Source organism: Diospyros lotus, chromosome 13 (assembly GCF_014633365.1).
Source record: "Diospyros lotus cultivar Yz01 chromosome 13, ASM1463336v1, whole genome shotgun sequence".
Lineage (NCBI taxonomy): Eukaryota > Viridiplantae > Streptophyta > Magnoliopsida > Ericales > Ebenaceae > Diospyros > Diospyros lotus.
This window is the reverse complement of record NC_068350.1, coordinates 18,776,733-18,799,786: the sequence shown is the minus strand read 5'-3', so window position 1 is coordinate 18,799,786 and position 23,054 is coordinate 18,776,733. Positions and strand designations below refer to the sequence as shown.

The following is a 23,054-nucleotide window of genomic DNA, read 5'->3' as shown; positions in this document are numbered from 1 at the left end:
AAAACTATCCCTGAACAAGTATATTAGAAGACAATGCCATGACAAGCTGAGGTTCTGGTCCCACACTCAATAGACATTTGGTATGAAATAAAACTTATGCTAATTTTCTACCCAACTTGTACAAGTAAAACTTATGCTAATTTAATTATAAAAGTTGAACCTTAACATTCACAGAAAAATATTAAAATTCTTTTGTTTACACTTCTTTACAATATGTAAAACATGAAACCTCAAAAATGTATTTGTAATAAAAAAAAAAAAAAAAACTAATTGCTAGTATTTCCATGTTTGCATTCAAGGAAAGAAATGTACTTCTCATTGTTGTTGGTCCCTTGACGCAATACAATGGCCACTCAAGAGGGGGGGTGAATTGAGTGAATAAAAACTTATTGAACCGATTCTTCCCTTTTAAAACTCTTGAGATTTTCTTATACACAAAATACACTTGTTATAAATATATATGTTATTTGGAAATGATAGCAATATAAATACACAAACAACCACAATATAAACACAAGATATATAATGGTTTGGTGTCTCCAACACCTACTCCACTCTCTCAAGATCAACCCGACACTTGAGGTTCCACTAAAATCACAACACTAGATTTCCTCACAAAATCACCTAGCAAACTTGTACACCCTGAGGTTTTCCCCTTAGCTCACCCCGAAAACTAATACAACAACAACACCTAGATTACAATAGGCTCTAGGATGCCACACCACAATCCAATGCAAATAAATCAATCCTATGTCCAACACACTTGGACTAAAATGGATATCAATACAAGAACAATATACAAGGCAAATAAAATAATACAAGTTACCAACAAGAAGAAAACTTCTTCTTTGCCTTGAGGCTCCAATGGATAGATCTTTGAAGCTCATTGGGCCTTGGATTGCTTTGATTGAGTGCTTGAGAGCTTGAGAGTGCCTTTAGAAAGATTGATCTTGGTTGTGCATTAGCCATCTCCAGATTTCACCCTTCCCTTTTATAGATTTGGCTTCCAACGGCTAGAAAATCCGACCGTTGAAGTCTAGGAGTTGACCTCTCTAAAACAGGAGTCGACTTCCATTTTAAATGGGAGTCGACTCTTCGAAAAACACCAATGTTGCCAGATCGACTCTGCATCAACTGCTCTCGGCTAGATCGACTCTAGCTTTGCAAGAGTCGACTTCAGCTTAAGAGGAGTCGACTCCATTGAACCAAGAGTCGACTTCTGAGGCCAGATTTTACAGAAAATAGATTTTATATATATAGAAATTGTTTGAAGATATAAACCATATAGCATGTATACATTACAAGATATTTACATTTCTTTAGTTTAAGTAAATGTCATCATTTTATTTTATTTATATTTTACCTTCCATTTACTTTAATATATAAATGTAAATAAGACAGTACCCCTCATTTGGATTCAATAAAAATATCTAAAAAATCAAAATCCATAACAATAAGAAAGTAGAATTTTGGTTTTAGTATAAAATCAGAATTTAGCGATTTTATCACCCCCAAAATACATACCTTCTATTTTTTGAAAAATTCATTAAAAATCATTTTAACAACAATGAATATTAGCTATCGAAATATTGGTAAATAGTTTTCCAAAATGAAAACATTTTCTTATATGTCCCTTTATAATGCGCTAATATTCCAGACTTGGAGAAATAACATTTCTTGGTTCATTTTGATACACAAAATACTATAATACTTAAAAATATATTATCTACCATAAGACATATCAAAAATCCATTAGGGGTTTTAAATATACCAAAAATAATTTTACTAAAATTATGTTTTATCAAGCATCAAAATACACAATAGGTTGATTAGAGCAATTTGGCTCAACAATTGTGCTCTTAGGTCAAAAAGATTCTAATAGGTCACATTCAAACAAAAGGTAAAACAAAATCAAAACCATTTTTTGAGTTTTTTTTCTTTCTTTATTATTATTATTATTTTTTTTTATAAGTAAAAAATTATTAGCTACCCAGCACCAGGGGAACTTTTCCCTCAAAAACCATAATATAACTTCACCATCAATTTCACTCTTCTAGAATAGCCCAATCCATTGGCTAACGAAGCAGTCAAAAAATAAATACATAATTGTGTATTTTAATATATTTCTTTATGGTTGAATATGCTCTAAAATATGGCATATCCTGCATTGATGCCCAGTGTAACTACTATGTAGGAGTTCATTACTACCTGCTTGAGCAAAATAGGATACCCTTGTCAATGGACAAGAACTCCATTCTTGTACTAAATGGGTTTCTACCAATAATAACACATCTGACTTTTGGGATTGGTAAAATGAGAATACAAAAAGCCCATTCTAATGCTCGATTCCCACTTATGGATACAAGACCAACAACAATCTGATATCAGATTCAAACCTATAATCCATCTTCATCTCATAATTACAAACAAAATTTATAGTATTTCACAAGAAAAATAAAAAAAAAGTATGGAGAAGATAATAATCCACTACATGAGGTCATACCCAATGCACAAAGCTATCTAAGAGTTGGGAGACGATCATTTTATACACAACCTTACTATAGCTTTACAAAGAAACTGCTTCTACAACTTGAACCCATGACCTTTTAGTCCTAAAAGGGTAATCTTACCATTGCTACCAACTTACCATCCTCACTCTCAAAGGGCGTCCTAAGTACATGAGGCTTCCTGCTTTGCAAGGGTTGAGAGAAGATTGATTTTGTTTGAAGTCTTACCATTTCTTTGTTTGGAAGTTGCCCATAACTTGGAACTGTGACCTTCTAGGCACAAAAGAGTGACCTTATTGTTGCTACCAAAGCTCATTCTCAAAGGGAATCTGAAGTATCAAGGCTCCCCTCTTAAGGGTTGGGGGGCTCTTTTATATACGTGAGAAGAAAATAATATCTTCTATATGTTAAGTGTGTAATACAAGTGAGTATATATATATACAAGAATTTTAAACTATTTACACTAATACCCCCTTATCTTATTTAACGTTCCCCCTCAAGTTGGAGCATATATATTAAGCATGCCAAACTTGGTATAAATGTAATTCACACGAGAACCTCTAAGTGACTTAGTGAGTAAATTAGTTAGTTGATCGTTGGAACCCACGTATGTTGTAACTAAATCCCCGAAGAGCACCTTCTCTCTAACAAAGTGGCAATCAATTTCAATGTGCTTGGTTCTCTCATGAAACATAGGATTAGAAGCAATATGCATTGCAGGCTGATTGTGACAAATCAATTGCATAGACTTAACCTGTGTAACTCCTAACTCCTCAATTAGTTGTTTCAGTCACATTAGTTCAAAAGTTGTTATGGCCGTTGTCCTCTATTCCGCTTCGGCACTAGACCTGGCAATAACAATTTATTTCTTACTTTTTCAAGATACTAGGTTTCCACCCACAAATACACAATATCTATATGTGGATCACTTGTCACTAGGTGATCCTGCCCAATCAGCATCTATATATCCCACAATCTGACTGTGTCCATGATTTTGATATAATATATCCTGACCGAGGGCAACCTTAATATACCAAAGAATACAAATCACTGCATCCCAGTGACTGTCACAGGGTGAATTCAAGAACTGACTTACCACACTGTAATAACCCATTTATTTATGAATTAATGTAAATTTATGTGTAAGGAATTAATTAAAAAAATAAAATTAATGTATTTTTGGTTGAGGGTGTTTTAGTAATTATTTGAAAATATTGGGGTTAAGTGTAATTTTGGAAATTGGTGGCCGAATCACCTTAAATATAAGTTATGCGCAATATTAATTGAGGGAACTTGTAGGCAAGATGACACACGTGCACAAGGGGGTACGGGTGGTCCTGGGATCAAGCTCACGCATTGTTGGGAGGAAATTCAACAATTTTTCAACAAAAAGAACCCCAAAGTGACGTCATTTTGGGGCGGGGGCTACGCACACACCAGGTGCGTGACATGCGCACGGCCTTGCCACGCCATGCAAGGCCCTACCGCATGCCACACGGCTGCCAACCTCAACCACCTAGTGTTGCATCCGCTGCCACTTGTCCCAATAGCCATGCCACGTGTCCTAAGCCCTTTTTCCCCAAAAATTGACAATTCCTTGTTGCCACGAAGTCCTTGCAACACTTCCTCCCTCTTAGCTTATATATATGTGTTGGATGTTTGAGGAAAATGGGGAATTTTAGAGAGATTGGGAAGATTTTGGTGGCATGGGGACTTAGGTTGTGACGTCAGCGACCCTGGTACGTTGCAAGGGTTAAGGAAAAATATCTAAGGCAAGTTCTCTTCCTATTTTTACAAGTTCATGCTTATAGTTTTGTAAGTTCTTCTCATTTTCTTGAAATTTCCTTTATATTCCCTCTATCTTGCAAGCTCTTTAACATTCTATTGCCCTTACTTCTACGATGTCTTGATTTCTTGAGTTTGAAGTAAGTAACCCTTGATTATGGAAGGATCAACTTGCATATAGCCTATGTGGCTACTCTGGTAACTTGTCATGGTTCTCATGTATACCTATTGAACCTTAAATAGGGTTTTGTATCACCCTATCTTCCTTTAGGAATGATGCTTTATTGAGGACATGCAAGGGTTTGATATTGTCTTGCATGGATTCTATTCTCTCATGTATGTTGACTCGGGTAATCGTATGTTTGTTACATATAATGAGTCATTATAATAGGTGTAGTTATGATGATACATAAAGCATGTGCATGAAAAGGGTTTTGAAATGTCTAAATGTTTCATTATGCGTGCGCCGAACGGGATCTGCAGAATATATCCACAGAGAAAGCTTCGGCTCAGAGAAGGACTTCAGTCCCATGATTATGGTTTTAAAAGATTGCATATGAGCATGAATACATATTTCATCTTGCTATCATGTAGAGTGATGTAAAGAGGTGTGGCATGAGTGCCATAAATGTTATTCATGATCCTTACTGTTTCTCGTTACCCATGATCCTCATGCTCACTTTCTTTCAGTTATACTTGCTGGGCCTTGTGACTCATATTTGCTTGTATCATTCTAGGTAAGGGTAAGGCTAAAGAAGTGGGCGAGTCAAGTGAAGTTGGAGCCGTGGGGTAGAAGTGTGTATAGAGTCGTCTCAATCGAAAGGTCTTTGAGGGGTGTTTTTGAGATGTGTAATACTAAATTACGTTTTCTTTATGTTCTAAGTTGTATCCCTGAGGGGATATGGTGGGTATGTTGACCCTAATATGTATATGTTTATGAGTAATAATGTATGAGTGTGGCTTCCGTTGTTGATAGCAAGGAATATGCATGACGCTTCTAATTGGGTTTTGTGTATATGCCATCTTTTCTGACGGACCCTTTTTGGATTCCTCGAATGCGGGGTCTCCGGTGATGGGGACGCTATAATTATCAGAGCTGGTCTAAACGAGAAATTGAGAAAAATTAGGGGCGTTACACACTCACAGCAAATGAAATGTCAAGACGTGTGATTGTGAGGTAATTAAGTTTCTCAACTAATCAACAATAGCGCCTAGGGTTAGAAAGAGGCTCCCCTTGTCCCGGTAATAGTTTGATATTCGGATCCATATGAGTATTTGTTGGCTCACATCCAAGTAACCCTGTCTCCTCTAGCATATCCAAAGTATACTTTCTTTGAGAAATATAGATGTCTTGCTTTGACCGAGCTACTTTAATACCGAAAAAATATTTCAAGAGACCCAGATCCTTAGTCTGAAACTGTTGGTGAAGATGTGCCTTCAATTCAATGATACCAACAGCATCATCTCCTGTGAGTACTATATCATCAACATACACCACTAGAAGAATGTGGCGGCTAGACTGAGAACGATAAAAACATAATGATCAACCTCACTACGAGTTAACCAAAACTCAAGAACAATTGAACTAAATTGACCAAAGCAAGTTTGAAGAGACTGTTCTAAACCATATAGGGATTTTCAAAGGCAAAACACCAGCCCAGACTTCCCCTGAGCAACAAAGCCAAGAGGTTGCTCCATATACATCTCTTTCTGCAAATCGCCATGAAGGCAAGCATTTTTTATATCTAGTTGATGAATAGGCCAATGAAACATAGCAGCAAGGGACAAGAAAAGGCGAATAGAGGAGATCTTCACAACAGTGGAAAAAGTATCGCCATAATCAAGGCCAAAAACATGAGTGTATCCTTTGGCAACAAAGCGAGCCTTAACGCATCAATCTGACCCTCAGGACCAACTTTAACAGTATAAATCTAGCGACAACCAACAGTAGACTTACCTTTGGGTAGAGTGTCATGACCCTAGAATACAACGGTCATTAAGCATGCAGCAATTACTGATTTGTATTTTTCTTATATTCCTTTAGTTACATTTCTGTTTTAGATGAGAAGTTTTAATACTTTCTGTTTTAGATGAGAAGTTTTAATACTTTCAGTTACAAATGATAATTGAAAGCACTAACAATAAGAGTAGCTATATAAGCTACCCGAGAGGCTCTTTTGGAGGATATTGAGTAATAATTGATTGAATGCTTCTCTCTCTTCAATTCTCTCTCAAATTTCTCTCTCGCGTCTTTGTGCTCTTCTCTCCCTTCCTCTCTATTCCACTTTTATTCTTGTTATCTCCCTCCAATTTCTCTCTCTCTCTCTCTCTCTCCCGAATTCTTCTCAATTTTCCATCTAAACCCTAGCCAAACCCTAGGGTCATAACATATAGGTACCAAGTCTCAAGTTTCAATGGAATGTAAGGCAGACATTTCTTCAGCCATAGCAGCTCGCCACCCTAGATGGGAAAGAGCTTCGGGACCAAATTTATGAAGAGAAATAGAAGATAAAGAAGAAATAAAAGCAGAATATCGAGGGGAGAAAGAATTAAAACTAACAAAATGTGAAATGGGATGGAGAGTAGTGTAATGACAAGTACCTTTCCAAAGAGAGATAGGTAAGTCAAGATAAAAAACCGAGGGTGACGAACTAGAGGAGGAGAACTAACAGGCACAGAGGATGAGTAAATGGATGGCTCCCTCGAACTAGTGACAGCAGGCACTGCTAGTTGGTCCATAGGTCAAGGACCCCGCTGATAGACCTGAAGATTGGGGCAATCAAGGCAAGAGGCAGAGGGCGGTGAAAAAGAAGAGGAAAGGTCAAGAAAAGGAATAGGCAAAGGTAAGCCAGTAGACACGGACTCAGAAATCTCAGGCAAAGAGGGAAAATAAGAAGATGACTCAAAAAAGATAACATCCGCTAAAACAAAATAGCGAGCTAATTAAGGAGAATAGCAACGATACCGCTTCTGAAAGCGTGAATAACCGAGAAAAACACATTTGACGGAACAAGCAGATAACTTATCATGACCTGGGGCACGATGGTGAACAAAACAAGTACTCCCAAAGATACGAGGAGGAAGAGAATATAAGTCAACTCGAGGAAAAAGAACAAAATGAGGAATTTGGTCATTAAGGATAAAAGATAGCATTCGGTTAATTAAATAACACGCAGTTAAGACAGCATCATCCAGTATTGAAGCGGAACATGCATATGAAGAAGAAGCGTGTGAGCAGTCTTAATTAAATGACGATTCTTTCGTTCAGCCACCCCATTTTATTGTGGAGTTCCAGGACAAAGTTTGGTAAAGAATTCCATTGGATGCCATATAGGATTTAAATGGTAAGGACAAATATTCAAAAGCATTATCACTACGAAAAACACGAATAGGCACATTAAACTGAGTTCTAATTTCCCGACAAAATGTGGTGAAGATAGAAAACAATTTTGAACGTGTTTTCATTAAATATAGCCATGTAGTTCGAGAAAAATCATCAATAAAGGTTGCAAAATAATGAAAACTATATTTTGAACTGACACAACTAGGACCCCATATATCCGAATGGACCACTAAAAAAGGGGAACTAGCATTCTTATTAACTCGACTCAGGAAAGAACTACGACTATGTTTCCTAAGTTGACAAGACTCACACTCAAAGGAAGAAATACTAGAGAGGCTAGGAACCATTTTCTTGAGATTGGGTAAATATGGGTGCCCCAACCAACAATGGACTTGTAGTGGGGAAGAAGTTGTCGTGCACACCACTGATGAAGTAGGGTGAGACAGATAGTAGAGTCTGTGAGACTCATACCCCGTACCAATCGTTTGTCCGGTCCTCCGATCCTGGACAAGACCAGAATCAGACAAAAAGCTTATAGAGCAATTAAGACTATGAGACTCATACCCTGTACCAATCGTTCGTCCGGTCCTCCGATCCTGGACAAGAACAGAATCAGACAAAAAGGTTATAGAGCAATTAAGACTACAAGTGAGTTGAGTGATAGAAAGTAAATTAAAGGAACACTATGATAAATGGAAAACAAATTACAATGGTAAAGTAGGAAAGGGTGATGCTGTGCCGATACCCGTGACTAAGGCGTGAGAGCCATCAACCAACGTAACAAAAGGTAGAGACTTTAAGGTCTTAATATGAGATAGGAGAGAACAATTACCAGACATGTGATTCGTGGCACCGAAATCGAAGATCCAATTAGTCAAGAGAAGAGGAAGACTTAGTAAAGCAAGCAGTAGGATTATCGATGTGAACAAGCGATGGGATCGATGAAGTAGCCTGTCGTGTTGTCCGAAACTAAAGGAACTAAGCATACTCCCCCTCGGAGATAGTCACTGGTGAGGAATCACTACACGTGATAGATGTCGAGCCCTCTGAAGCGCCAACAACCATGTTAGCAGTACTAGCTACTTGAGGTGGGCGACCATGTAAGCAATAACAAGTCTCCCGAGTGTGACCAAGATGATTACAATAAGAGCACTAGGGCCTAGGACGCCCACCACAACGAGTACGATCAATCTGTGTAGTAGCAAATACTTCCGTCAAATGAGGTAGAAAGGCACTATCGAGAATATGTGTCTGAACTAGTTCAAGTTCCAGTCGAATCCCATGAAGACAAAGGACAGTAAACATTTGATTACGCTTTTGTTGTTGCTTTTGAATATCTAAATCAAAGGGCATTAATTTGTTAAAATCTGTAATAGAAGCTTAAAGCTTACCCAAATATGTGGTCATATCCAAATAAACTTGTCGTAGACTGAACAAAGTACCAATCACATCATAAATACAAGTGATGTCACTCATATATAACTCACATACCCGAGTCCATAGAGTACTACACTCACAAAGAGGTCAAAATATAGGCATCAAGGTCGACTCAATAGTCTAACACAACAAACTTAATAGCTGTGCATCCACCTTTCTCCAAAAAGGTTGATCTTCCTTAGGAATAGTTGAGATGATCTTTGATAAATGATCCTCAAGGCCATGACCAAGCGGAATAATTTTGTCCATTCAACTTTTCAGTGGTAATAATTGGTGTGCTCAAAAAATGAGGAATGATTACAGATGTGGATGTGGTGGAGAGGCTTGTAGATGACAAGTGTACTGTAGGTGAAGACATGATACAGAAAGAATAGCTCACTGTTCTGGCTGACTGGATCTGGAGCAGACATATCTAGACCAAATCTAGACGAAAACGATAAGGGATAGATATGGACGATGAGGGGCAGATCTGGACAATAAGGGACAAATCTGGATGGAAACGATGAGGAAGGCCAATCTGTTGCAGATATGGGGAATTTGACCGAATCTAATGGATTGATGACTGAATCTGAGAAATGATGGCCAGATTTGGGCAAAGATAGATCTGAAGGCCGCAGGCAGATCTGAAGGTCAGCAGCCAGCAGGAGATGGTAGCAACAGCAAATCTAGAGGCTACAGGCTAGAAATCCAAAGGCCAAGGCAGAGGCATAGGACTTCTGCGGATGACGACGAAGGGTGACGGCGCTTGGCGACTACAGAAGGTAGCGATGACAGACGGCTGTGGCGATGGAAGATTAGAGAAGGTAGCGGCGACGGACGGCTGCAGAGCAATAGATTTGGAGAAGGCAGCAGCAACGGATGGCTACGGGGTAGCAAATCTGGAGGCGACGATCACGACGGAGGTGTGGGGCCACGAAAGATCAACGGACTCACAGGTGCGAGCGAGATCTAAGAAGCTGACAATAAGATCTGGTGGTGTCAACGAGCGATAGTGATGGCGGTGGTAGATCTAGAGAAGGCAATGAGATCTGGTGGTGTCGGCGAGATCTGCAGTGGCAAATCTAGAGAAGGCAGCGAAATCTAATGGTTGTTGCGACGGCGACGGACAGAGTGTAGCAAGGAGCTGAAGGCTGCGACGGCGACGGACAAAGCGACCGCTGCTGGAAGGAAAGGGACGCACACGCACACCGAAGCTGATGGAGACACACGTTAAAGCTGGTGGATACTCACACAATGGAGGCTAGATCTAGGGTTTGTATAGTGGCTCTGATACCATGTGAGAAGAAAATAATGTCTTCTATATGTTAAGTGTGTAATACAAGTGAGTATATATATAAGAATTTTAAACTATTTACACTAATACCCCCTTACTTATCTTATTTAACAATGTACAATGTAATCCTTACTTTACAAAGAGGCTACTCCCACAACTCAAAATCATGACCTTCCAATCACAAAGTAACAACCTTGCCATTGCTAAAGTAATTCAAGTTATAAAACTCTACCAAACTTCCCGCTTTGTGCACTGGGAACACTCTTTCTTTCCATGTGTCACAGATTCTTATATGAATGGCTTAGTTCCCATGATAATAGTTGAAACTAGAAAGGGTTCTCACTGTTGTGTCATAGTGTCTTAGCTTCCTATAAGCTTAAGAACCAAAGTTGGAGCCCTTTCAGCCAAAGGTCTTGACAATATTGAACAACATTTATGCGATGTCTGGAGATTTGATTTGGTAGGGACAAGGAGAAAAGGAGATAGAAGTTAGTTTCCAGTATCGGTGGAATGAGAATACTATTAATAGACAATTGTCCAAGAGAGTATTTTCAGTTAGTGATCCATCAAAAGTGTGAAGCTAACTACGTTTTCCCCTCAGTCCCCTTTTCCCAGACAATCCTAGTTCCAAATACGCATTAGAGATTCCAACCTAAGATTGAACATCAAACCCACCTCCAATTCATCAGACTCATATATTCGTAATGACCAAGCAAAGAAGTAATCATATGTTAGCAAAGGAACCATACCACCATGGATCTCTGATCAACAATTTCTCCTTCCGTGAATCGATTATCCAATGGTTCAACATTGCTTTGCTGAAGCCAAGCAGGAAGCCAGGCCACCTCCTGTCACACAAATAAAAACATTAGATTTGTATCCAGTAGGATTTACATATGTATCCATGTATCATTGCTCCCTGCGAGTACTTACAGGCAGTAACTTAGAATTTTAGACCAAATATATCCCATAGACGAAATGGGGTTGGTTATTGTGAAGTGGAGAACTTTACCTCTGAGAACTGAGGACGACGAAACCCTAATAAGCTCCCCATAGAAGAATGGACCTTCCCAATTCCTACTCCATTAATCAAAAGCGCTCAGTTGTCCGAGTGACGAACTCTCGGGCTCAGAGGCGAGAAGAGAGATTCGCCTTCGGGCGCCAAAAGGGCTTTTGGGTTTTCCTGCATTTATTTATAATTGAGTCTGTTATATTGGGCGATGATATTTGGTTATTAATTAAAGCGCACACAAATTTGAGTATTCTTTTTTTTTCTAATTTTATCATATTTTTATAAAAAAAATTCTCCCTTCATCACCATTTAAAAACTAATTATCATAATACCACCTTAACAACACTTCTGAATTTTAGGTGAGTTTTTTTTTCCTAAAATTATTATTTAGAAATTATGAAATTCAAAAATACTACATTCTTGTAACCACTTTTAAAAATAACATCTTTATGCACCCTATCTTACTCTGATAAAATCACTATGTAACACTCCACTTTTCAATTACACAATGAAACAATATGATTTTCATTTTATGGTAATAATAACCTCGGGCGTTATTGGAAACCCTTAATCAATGGAAGCGTTAGATCGAACCTGTAAGCTTAATGAAAGCTTAATAAAGGGGTTTCCACTAGATTTCCTTTACAAGCACAAGAAATGCATATGACTTTCAATATTCCAAAAAAACACAGCACGTCATTATAGATGCAATTACAGGACACTCACACATATCTTTTACAACCTTGAGTATTCTACCCACTATTTACAATACATTATTTGGATTACAAAGGTACATAATGGAATAAAACCTAAAACTAGCTGCAAAACCAAAAGTTAGCCAAGTACCACCTCTTTGCCCTTACTCAAACTAGAATCTAGATCACCTAGCACGTCTAATATACCTGGAACGTTGAATATCCCAAGGGTATGAAACACCCGAGTTAGATTGTTATATCTAAGTAAGTGGCACAAGAAAGAAGATACATGCATGCCTATGTGAGACAAGAGACATCTCAATGAGTAATTCAAGAAAGGAAACCGTTCGTGCATAAGCAAACAAGTACAATGAACAACAAGAATCTTCCCTCATCACCTTTTCCTCAACCAATCATCATGTCAAACATCTCAGCCTCACTTCTAGGCTAAGCCCCACCTTCGAGCACATAATCATGGTCCAACCCCTCGTACCTTACTTCTAGGCACGACCTCATCTCTAGGCACGGGATTGCCAGCCACCATTATACTCGTCAGCATTTGTGTTAAATATCTCAGCCTCATCTTTAGGCTAAGCCCCACCTCTGGGCATGTGATTGTGGTCTAACCCTTCATGCCTCACCTCTAGACACAGACTCACCTTTGGGTATGTGATTGTCCCCTCAATCATCGTGATGTTCCACCAACAAGTTGTTAATCATCATGTTCAAATTTCAATCCCATCAACTAGCCACAAAATACAACACTGAGATGCATATATATGGGTGGGATATGCTCAAAGCAAGGAAACATGAGACGTAGCCCACTAACCATGACATGTTACATGACAAAACAAAAGGAATATGATATGCAAGCCACAAGCCACGCACGAAAGCTGTCATGGTCAAACTCGATGCAACAAAGAAGAAAAAATATGCTCGAAACAAAGGAAACATAAGACGTAAGCAACAAACCATCCATAAATGAAACCAAGAGTGATCAAGAGGAAGCAAGAAGCATGCACAAGAACCGCTCACCTTTGGGTTCACCAAAAAGTATCGTTTATACTCAAACTGAGGTTATTTATTACCAAAACATGAGTTTTTGTAAGGTAAATATCAAATATTTTTATACAGAGTTGTAGGGCATTAAAAGGGGAGCATTTCATAAAAATTTCAAGGAAAAATAAGGCTACACATGCCCTCACGCTCATCGGGAAGGGTCCCCATGCGCTGCCATGCACAGTCTCTCCCGAGGCATGAAGCTTAGGCGCCGCCCCTACTTTCGGACAACTTCCGATCTCCTTCATTTTTCGGCCATAACTCGGTCATTTTAACTCTAATTTAACCCCTATTTTTTCCTATAGCTTCATTTTTCCGTGCTCTACAGGACTATAAGGAAAAACTAGACTTACCTCATTATTTTCTAATTGATTTGGACCGAACTTCACGCAAGGTGCTATTTTCCATCGAACCTTCATATCTCATTTGTTTCTCCACCAATTCACTTCTATTTTTTGCAGAACCTCCATCTCTCTTTTAGGAATAGAATTCCCACTTAGAAGCCTCTCAAAATAACCTCCATTCTCCCCCTTTGGATATGGTCGAATTCTTTCCCCCAATAGCTTATTTATAGAAATGCTCAACTAATCCCATTTTGACACATGTTGCCCTTAATTATAACTCATCATTACTCTCATATCCTTTGCCATGTGTCACCACAAGATTTTGCCACTTGACCTTGAGATTTAAGCCTCATAATTGTTTTTCCACATGTCTCAATCCCATGGTGCCAAGTGTTATCTAGATCATCATTACTTAGATTTGGAGATTTGGCTTCATCGCACTTATGCCACTTGGCTCAATAGGATGGTGGCACTTATTCTTGAGATTTGTACCCTAATCATGACTTTTCTCCCTTTGTGACGAGTGACCCTAGAGATTTAGGCCTAATCATAACATATCAAACCTATTAACGAATAGTTTTACGTCACGTGTCATTGAGATTTGAGCCACCATTATTGTTTTTATCTTATGGCACCATGTGTCCATCGAGATTTGGCCACCATCATTATTTTCATCTTATGGTGCCAAGTATCCCTTGGGATTTGGCCACCATTATTACTTTCTCAAATTTCTTTTCCAAGAATTATGTATGCATCCTGAGACCCTTAAATTTTCAAAAGATATTTCATTTATTCAATGACAATAGCTTACAAAATCTTTGGGTATTACACACTATCATTAGTATCACCATCAACTTTATTGTAGAACCACTTCTAGTACTTGGAAAAAGTCAAGATTTGTCAACCGATGACTCCAAGCTGTCGACCGACAGTGTAGCATCGGTCGACAACCTTGAAAAAGTTGTCGACTATTTCGAGAAAAACCCAGAAATCGGTTAACAACTTGCTTAGATCGATCGATTCCTTTGAACTGTTGATCGTTTTAGGCACTATCAGAAAATTTTGAAATTTTTGGTTTCTGTTTTTATGCAATGAGATTACTATGATATAAAATCAATTAATGCTCGTGATATGAGATATCAGTAGCTCAAAAAATGATGCATATTATATTAACACAGATTTTATATGAAATCACCATATATTTCAATGAGATTGAATAGATGGATGATTGTGGATTTAGATGCAATGTGATTGTATAAATGGATAAATGATATAGGTACTTTAGAAATGGTTTGTAATAATTTATTTTATTCTATTCGGGATTGTAATGAGACATAAGCCTTCTTGTTATTTTCATTTTTGTCTTAGAAAAAATATATAGTATGTTTCTCTATGTAGAATAAAAATAAAGCCATCAAGAATTGGTGATTCCAAGGAGTAGGAAGGCTAAGAGAGAGTTGTACGCATGAGATGCGTGTCGTGCACATATGATGTGCATTGAATGAATGTCTTTAGGAATGTTACTAATTAAGTCCGGAGGCTCGGATTTAATTAATAAGCATAAAGTCTATGATCATCCTACTGTGTATATATGTATGAGATACATAATAGAAAACTTAAATGCATGTGCAAAGTGAAACCTCTAAAATAAATTAGATTTATTTTTTAATGCATGAGTTAGTTATGTATGTGATACATAATGAAAAAACTTTTTTTTTCTATAAGTGAGAGATATATAGAACAAAAACCAATGCCGAATCGGCTACAAACCAAGGCCAAGGCATACGCCAAACCAACCAAAAACTAGGGGCAAGAACACAACAACGATCACCCTCTAGGCCAAAAGATGAAAAAATAAACTAAAAAAAGAAAACATAGGAAGAAGCAAAATAAAAGACATTATGTACAGAAAGTAAGCAAAGCTTGGGTGTGATCAAAAGCAATAATCCAACTCGGAAGAACAAGTCTGTTGTGCTGATCATGACCAAGAAAACTGAAAACGTAGCAAGCCCCAACTAGAGAGGCTGCATCAAACACAAGGCACCGGAGGGACTAGCTCTGAACAAGAGACTCAAGGAACACAGAAGCCAGCCCCCAACAACAAGCAAGTAGCAACTCCATGGGGAGGGAAAACCTAGTCCCTCGAAAGCTGCCAAACATGACAAAAAGCATAACTCTAAATAGATGGTCTGAATCAAAGAGTCGTCAAGAAGGCCCACATAGCACACTGAATCCGATGAGCCAACTGAGAGGCAAATCTCTCCTGATCACAAAAGCACCTGTTATTGCACTCCCTCCAGATGAAATACACTAAAGCATGAAGCACCAATTTGTTCGCCACCTGCCACAGACCCTTGCTACTCCATCTTGTAGCAGCCCAAAGCATACCAGTATCCCATCGACGCCAAGGCTAATTGAGTTTCTTTGATCTGCAAAAGCATGTCAGCACCTCTTTAGAACAAGGCCACTTGAAAAAAAGGTGACTATGAGTTTTCGTATTCATCATGCAGAGGAAACATCTATTCGGAAAAACAAAAAAAGGTTAATACGATAAAGTGTAGAAAGACGCTCCCTAATCGCTAACCAAAAATTAAAACAATGAGCTGGAATACACTCCGACGACCACATGAGCCTATGCCAAGGAACTTGGGGACATTGTTCCTAAAAGTCCTTAAGCATAGCCCTAACTGAAAAACACCATTTGCAGCCGGGAGCCAAAAATTCTCGTCCCTGCGTTGAAAGCGGGGAAGGCTAGGAAGGTGATTCCTAATAAGATCGTAAGCTGAATAGGAGAAAAGGTCAGGCTAATTCCAAGAGCCATTTTTAATGAAATCAGAGACATTGGCCAAGGCATGGATGCCTAATTGCTTAGGCAATTGGTGAGAGAAACGATTAATAAGCACACCCAAAGGGTGCCATTGATCATGCCAAAGGAATATGCTACGATCGTCCCCAATTTTCCACCCCACTCTAGGACGCACAACTCCCCTGAGAGAGAGCAACTTCCTCCAGTACCACAGACAAGTGAACGACACTTTAAAGAGCCAAAAACAAGCCCCCTTTACTCGATAGGTATGCACCCACTTCACCTAGAGAGACTCCCCATTGCCTGAGAGCAAACGCCATATTAGCTTGGTGACAAGGGCTTGATTCCAGGCATAGAGAGGCTTGAGACCCAGACTCCCTTGCACCTTGGGGCAACAAATCTCTTGCCAAGCCACTTTAGCTCTATGGGGGTCAGCACTATCATCACTCCACAAGAAATTACGAATTAATTGCTCAATCTCATGGACCACCCGTTTCGATAAAATAAACACAAAGGCCTAGTACACATAGATAGTAGAACGAACAGATTGAGCTAATTGAAGGTGGCCCCTAAAAGAGAGCAACCTACTCTGCAAAGAGCAAATCTTATTCTTAACCTTATCAATGATAGGCTGACAATCCCCATATGATAACTTGGTGGAAAGAAGAGGCATCCCCAAGTATTGCATAGGCAACACGCCTCTTTGGAATCCTGCAACAGTCAAAATATTCTCCCTCAAGGACTCATCTCTACAAGAGACGAAGCAATCACTTTTTAAAGCACTGGCCCTAAGGCTAGACAAACCAGATAATCTCTCTAAGCAAGATTTCAAGATACCCACCAAAATAGGATGGCCATGGGAGAATAAAATGAGATCGTCTGCAAACATGAGCATCAATAGCCAAGTTTGCTCACATTTCTAGTGAAACTAAAAATTTGGAGACCTTGTCTGATGGCTAACAATGCCATGCAAGATCTGTATCACAAGGACAAAGAGATAAGGAGATAGAGGGTCCCTTTTCCTAAGGCCCCAACCCTCAGGGAAGAAACCGTTTAACTGCCCATTGATTTTAATGGAGTAACGAGGAGTAGTAACACACTCGCAAATCCAGCTACAAAACTGTGGAGGGAAAGTCATAAGATGAAGGACAATCAAGAGAAAGTCCCACTCCATACTGTCATAAGCTTTTGCTAGGTCCACTTTCATCGCACATCGAGGAGGCCCCTTGTGAAGGTGATATTGGAACATGAGCTCCTGGGCAAGCAAGACGTTATCCCTAATCGAACGCCTAGGACCGAATGTTGCCTGAGCCTCATTCACAAGACAAAAAAGCACAGGTTTGATTCTATTGGCCAAAATCTTGGGGATGACTTTATACAAGACATTACAACAAGAAATAGGCCTAAATTAGGACGGTGACTAGGGGTGAAGGACCTTAGGAACCAAACTAATGATAGCTGCATTCATTTGCCCTAAAAGATGGCTTGAGGAGAAAAAGCTCCTGACAACCTCCACCACAACAGGCCCCACAATCTCCCAAGCCATCTTGAAGAATTTAACAGTAAATACGTTTGGACTAGGGGCTTTATCATCCCCCATACTGAACAAGGCTCCCTGAATTTTGTTCGCTAAGACCTCAGTAATAAGGCCCTCCCCATTAACCATGCAACAAGCGTTTGTCGATAAAATGGGCAATCTCATCAGAGGACACTGGGGCTAAACGGACACTGTAACCAAAGAGGTTTTCGAAGTAGGAAACTATACAACTTGCCTGATGCGAACCCCACGAAGGAAGGTGAGACTTGACGATCAAAAATGGTTTCTTTGCCAAGGATCGTTCTAAAACAGATTCATAATAAAGAAAACAAAGGACCTTAACCCATTATCTATAAAGAGATAAGAACCAAATGTATAAGAAGGTAGGGTTGACACCACACTCAAGATAGATAAGAAGAGTTGTGAGTGATAAGTCAAGGATGAACGCCACAAGATAAAATCTTGATAAGTTCAAAGTAGTTCGTTGAAGAACCAAAGAGAAAACTCTCACTAATAATATTGTCAAAAACTAAATTCCTCTCGGGTTACATTAGCTTATATAGCTGAACACAAATTCTAAATTAGAAGGAAATAAATCAAATCCTAGGTATAGTAGGAATTGATTACAAGAAAGAAATAGCATAATCTGATAAAGAAACAAGAATTATCTAAAATAGAAAAGATTTAAAACAAAGTAGGAAATAAGGGAAGTGGTCAAATATTCAACCATTCCTTTTTATACGCTGGATCTTATCAATCAATCATCCCCAAATCTTGCAAATCTTGTCAATCAATCAATCAGCCCCAAATCTTGCAATCTTATCAATCAATCAACCAATCAATCAATCAACCCCATATCTTCCAATCTTGTAAATCTTCTCAATCAATCATTCATTCCCAATTCTTCCAATCTTGTCAATCAATCAACCCCAAATCTTCTTAATCAATCAATCAGCCCATATTACTTTCAAAGACTTGGATAACATTGACAAAGCATTGACTATCTTGAATACTTAATTCGGGCATATTAGAATCTTGAACAATGCTTGAATTTGAGATGTGTTCAATTAGCCCATTTAATGTTTCGGTAATTTTCTTGGTTCTTGCCTTTGTCATTGGACCTCCATGGATGCTTAACGGATCTTGTGGGGTTTCAGCTACGTGACTTGCATCATCGCCACTTCCTCTTTAGAATCCACAATAGATCCATTTTCTTTTTGGAAGCTATAGATATGGTGATTATTCTGCCTAGCTAGCATGGACTGGAAGAAAAAACGGGAACACCGGTCTTTCTCCGCAAACCATCTTATCAGAGCTCTAAGGCGAAAACAATCAAATTCCTGCACCAGAGCCGCTGAATAATCCCTATTAAGATCAAGCTCTCACTAGCAGAGATTAAGATCATAAGCGTTATCCTGCATCTCTCGCTGAATTTTGTGCAGACTATCTTGGAGAGACAAAACAAGATCAGAGACATGGCCACTTGATTTATTAAGAGTCTTCATAGCTCATTTAACCACCCTGAGTTTTTGGATAACTTGAAACATAGGGAACCCAGGAACCCACTTGCTCCAACTGTCAGCCACTTTATTAACAAAAAGAGGATAATCGACAAGGTGGTTGAGAAACCTAAAATGCCTACCATTATTTCGGGAAGTACTAGCTATGAAAACCATGGCGGGGCTATGATCAAAGATTCTCGGTTGAAGGAAAAGAGCCTTACTCTTTGGGTAACTAGCAAGCCACCCATCATTCACAAGGGCTCTGTCCAACATCCAAAAAATGCACTCTGCACCAAATCTCTTATTGTTCCACGTCAACTTTGGACCACTAAAGGCCAGATCCTAAAGAGAAATCGAGGACAAAAACCCATTAAATTTGCGCATACCCAAAGATAGAAAGGTGTTCCCACCTCTCATCTCATAACTATTACGACAGACATTAAAATCACCAAGAAGGATCCAAGGGTCGTTAACCACTGACAACCCCACACCTCTCAGAGAATTCCATAGGTGAGCTTGGTCCACCTCTTCATTCCAAGCATAAATACAAGACATGAAGAAAGGGGTGATAATATTAGGACCAGTCACTCTGACATGAATGAACTGGTCCGACCTACTCAAAATAACTAAATTAATGGCTGGCGGATCATAACCAATCCAAATCCGACCTCCATCATTCATGTCGTAAGTGAAAATCCATTTCTAGGAGGGCATGGTAGCTTGAGAGATTTCCCCCGCTTGCCTTTCCCGCACCCGAGACTCGAAAATAGAAGCTAAAGACAACTTATATTGAGAGATAAGAGATCGAACCTCCCACTGCTTAAGGGGACAGATTCAAACCCCTCACATTCCATGTAGCAATATGCATTATTAACACTCTTGAAGGGTAAGGTCCGAGCTCTTGGACCCCTGATGCTTCCCACCCCGCTCTCTATTCTTATTCCTCTCCCTTTTTGCTTGATCTCTTATTCTCAGCCTATTCCCTACTGAGCTTATACTCATCACCCTATTGGACTCCTAGTCGTCGTCACCCTGAACCTCTCTAGCATTAGAGTCCATCGAGTAGTCCCTCTCAGCAGCCTTTCCCTGAGATCCTGTGGTGGAAGAGGCGTCCTCATCCTTTTCCTTTTCATTTTCACCTAAGACACAATATTTTTTTTTTTATTTGATCGTTAATATCCTTAGGGTCATAAGGAACCGTAATGGTATGATACTCAAGGTAATCCACCATATTCATAGAGGAATAATCAAGTTCAGAGGGTCTACAAGATTACCCTACCTCTTCCTCCCTAACAATTGCCTTATCCTTTCTCTCATTAGTTTTTCCTTCCTTTCCGCGAACCATAATAAAACCTTCACGATCATGCTCATTCTGATTATCTTCAGTGTTCTTGGGATTTTGATCATTCTTCTTCGAATACACAACTCTAGCTTCACTCCCTTTTGTCTGAGGCTGAATCGAACACCGAGAGATAGGGTGACCAAAAACCTTATAATGGGAACACACAGATGGCATCCATTAATATTCCATAGGTAGCCAGGATATCCTAGGTTCACCCGTGAGATCATCCATTCCTTGTTGAACATCAATAAATTTGGGGAAGCTAGAATTAACACTCACCTCAACACACACTTTGGCAAACCCCAATCTAGTTCTTTCCTTAGTCATAGGATCAGCATACAAGGGTCAACCTATTGAACTAGCAATAACGGAAATACCTTTAAGGGACCATCCTTCAAGAAGGGGATAATGGATTTTAATCCATATTGGAACCGATGTGTGGGACTCTCTAGAGATATTCATGCCCGGCTCCCAGCATCTTAAAATGACAGAACAACCCGTAAGGTGACAAAGACCTGCATCAAAGATTTTAAGCATATTTTCTAAAGAATCAAAGCGAAAGAAGAAAAACCAATAATTATTAGAGAGTACCTCAATGAGATCATGGCGTTGCCACATTTTTTTTGCAATATTTTGAATGACCGAAAAAGGAAACTACTTTTCTATAAAATATCCTATAAGAGTATTCTTCTAAAATTCTATACATTCTTCAATTACATCACTAGGTAACTGAACAAGGGGAATATCCAAAAATGTACCTGAAGGCGTGAAATAATCAAGGCACGTGGGAGCACGATGAACCCGATTTTCAATTATATCCGCCCATGATTTATTGGGCTGTATGAAAGTAGCCAAACGAGTGGGCTTGGGCTTATTCAAAAAATATGGGTAATATTTACTAATAAAAGACCCATGGGCTTGCTAATTTGCCCCATTAGTGTGCTGGGCTTTACCCTTTAATTCATGTGGCCCATGTTCTGGAGCCCACTTACTTAAATCAAGACCAGGGCCCACTCGCAGATGAAGCCCATCACCTTCAAAAATCAGCCCACCACCTTCAAAAATCAGCCCACCTGCTTCAGCCTCCAATGATCTCCTTCTCCCTTGCATCACGTGAAGGTCCTTGAAAATCTGTCGATTATGAAGAGACTGCTCAGCACTTTGAAGCATAGACCTATGCTGGAAACGGTAAGTATTTTCTTGGTTGCCCAAGTCATCAAGTTCTGCCTTGCCACATTCAGCATCCGTCAGAGAAGCTTCTGCCATCGTCGGCACTACCGCCTGATACCTTTCAAGGCTCCTAGTTGGACCATCGTTGGTGTTTCGAGTCCCTTAAGGAAAAAGAGAAGCCCGAGCTTCCTTCCGGTTCTCGTCCCCACTATCATTGCCATTAGTATTCTTTCCACCAGACTAATCCGCCCCACCATGTAAGATCTTCATGCCGACCTTGTCTACTGCTCAAGGCGACGTTTCTGCTGGTGACGAAGCTCTTGGCGACGAAGATCTGGAATCCTGACTGACCATCATGGACAAAGACGGCTCAACCAGATTACTTCTTCTGGAAACACCATTCGTCAATGCTGAAGTGTCGCAAAAGTTGAGCTCCTCGTCTAATAGGTTACCTTCCTCAAGCATGAGCTTACTCCCATTCTCAGAGCCCTCTTTAATCATCTCGATTCTAGCTTCATTAACCTTTGCCTTACTGTTCGGATTTTGTGTATATTCCTCGTTAGATCTGGTATTATTTTCTAGCCCTTCAGTCGTTATATCCTCCTTAGCCTCATCATTTTCTTAATGCCCCCCAGTAGCTATCTGCACTAAATGGTCACCGAACATGCTAGAACTTTCCAACCAAGGCGCTGGTGCATTATTCTCTTTGACACTTCTTGTTCTTTCTCCGCCCTTCTTCCTTCTAGGCTACCCATTCTTTGAAATGAACAGTGGTGAGGGGTTGCTTGGAGGTTTCCCCATCACTTTGGCCAAGAAGAGGCCATTTTTTTTCATACGACCTCACCGACGAAAGCCGCCAGGCACGCGCCGACATCTATTTTCTTTTAGAATTCGGCACTTGGAAGCCCTGTTTGCCGTCATCATTGCCGTTGGTCTGCTCATCACTGCCTATTCCCTATTGTAAAGCATGATTTACAATTTTACTTTTTCCTTTTTGTTATTATTTTTTTTTTTGGGAAATGCCATTGACTCTCCTTTTTCACATCTGGACCAATGGTCTGGTTTTTTGGTTTGGACCAAAATTTGAACACCCCGCATGAAAAAACTTAATTCATGTGCAAAGTGAGACCTTTTAAAATAAAGATCAAAATCTTCCCAAAATGTGCAAACCAATATTAGATATGGTAAATAAGATTTATCGTGGCCTTCCATTATCGTAAGAATACGTCGCTTGATTGGGTG

The 23,054-nt window shown here is 39.4% G+C and overlaps 2 protein-coding genes across 4 annotated transcripts in view; both read right to left on the bottom strand.

Moving 5' to 3' along the window:
- The window catches only part of LOC127789211 (uncharacterized), a 52,819-nt gene extending 41,296 nt beyond the window's left edge, over nt 1–11,523 (bottom strand). For all 3 annotated transcript variants that reach the window (XM_052318032.1, XM_052318034.1, XM_052318033.1), the window contains exons 1-2: nt 11,358–11,523; nt 11,095–11,193 (exon numbers count right to left, since the gene is read on the bottom strand). In XM_052318032.1, coding sequence (XP_052173992.1) covers nt 11,095–11,193; nt 11,358–11,399 — 141 coding nt within the window. In that variant the 5' untranslated portion in view covers nt 11,400–11,523. The remainder of the gene's footprint in view (nt 1–11,094; nt 11,194–11,357) is intronic.
- A 5,021-nt stretch (nt 11,524–16,544) lies between these two features.
- LOC127788096 (uncharacterized) lies at nt 16,545–17,927 on the bottom strand. Its single transcript, XM_052316209.1, has 4 exons — nt 17,697–17,927; nt 17,206–17,567; nt 16,878–17,010; nt 16,545–16,778 (listed from the first exon to the last, which is right to left on the bottom strand). The coding sequence occupies exons 1-4, from the start codon at nt 17,925–17,927 to the stop codon at nt 16,545–16,547; spliced, it is 960 nt and encodes a 319-aa protein (XP_052172169.1).
- Nucleotides 17,928–23,054: the final 5,127 nt, after the last annotated feature.

Excerpts from the sequence above, each read along its gene's own strand:
- LOC127788096 (XM_052316209.1), bottom strand. The coding sequence starts at position 17,927 with ATGGTTAATGGGGAGGGCCTTATTACTGAGGTCTTAGCGAACAAAATT. Across the intron at positions 17,568-17,696 it reads TCATTAGTTTGGTTCCTAAG|GCAACATTCGGTCCTAGGCG; the intron begins GTCCTTCACCCC and ends AATGAGGCTCAG. Across the intron at positions 17,011-17,205 it reads ATTGTTAGCCATCAGACAAG|AGATGAGTCCTTGAGGGAGA; the intron begins GTCTCCAAATTT and ends CGTCTCTTGTAG.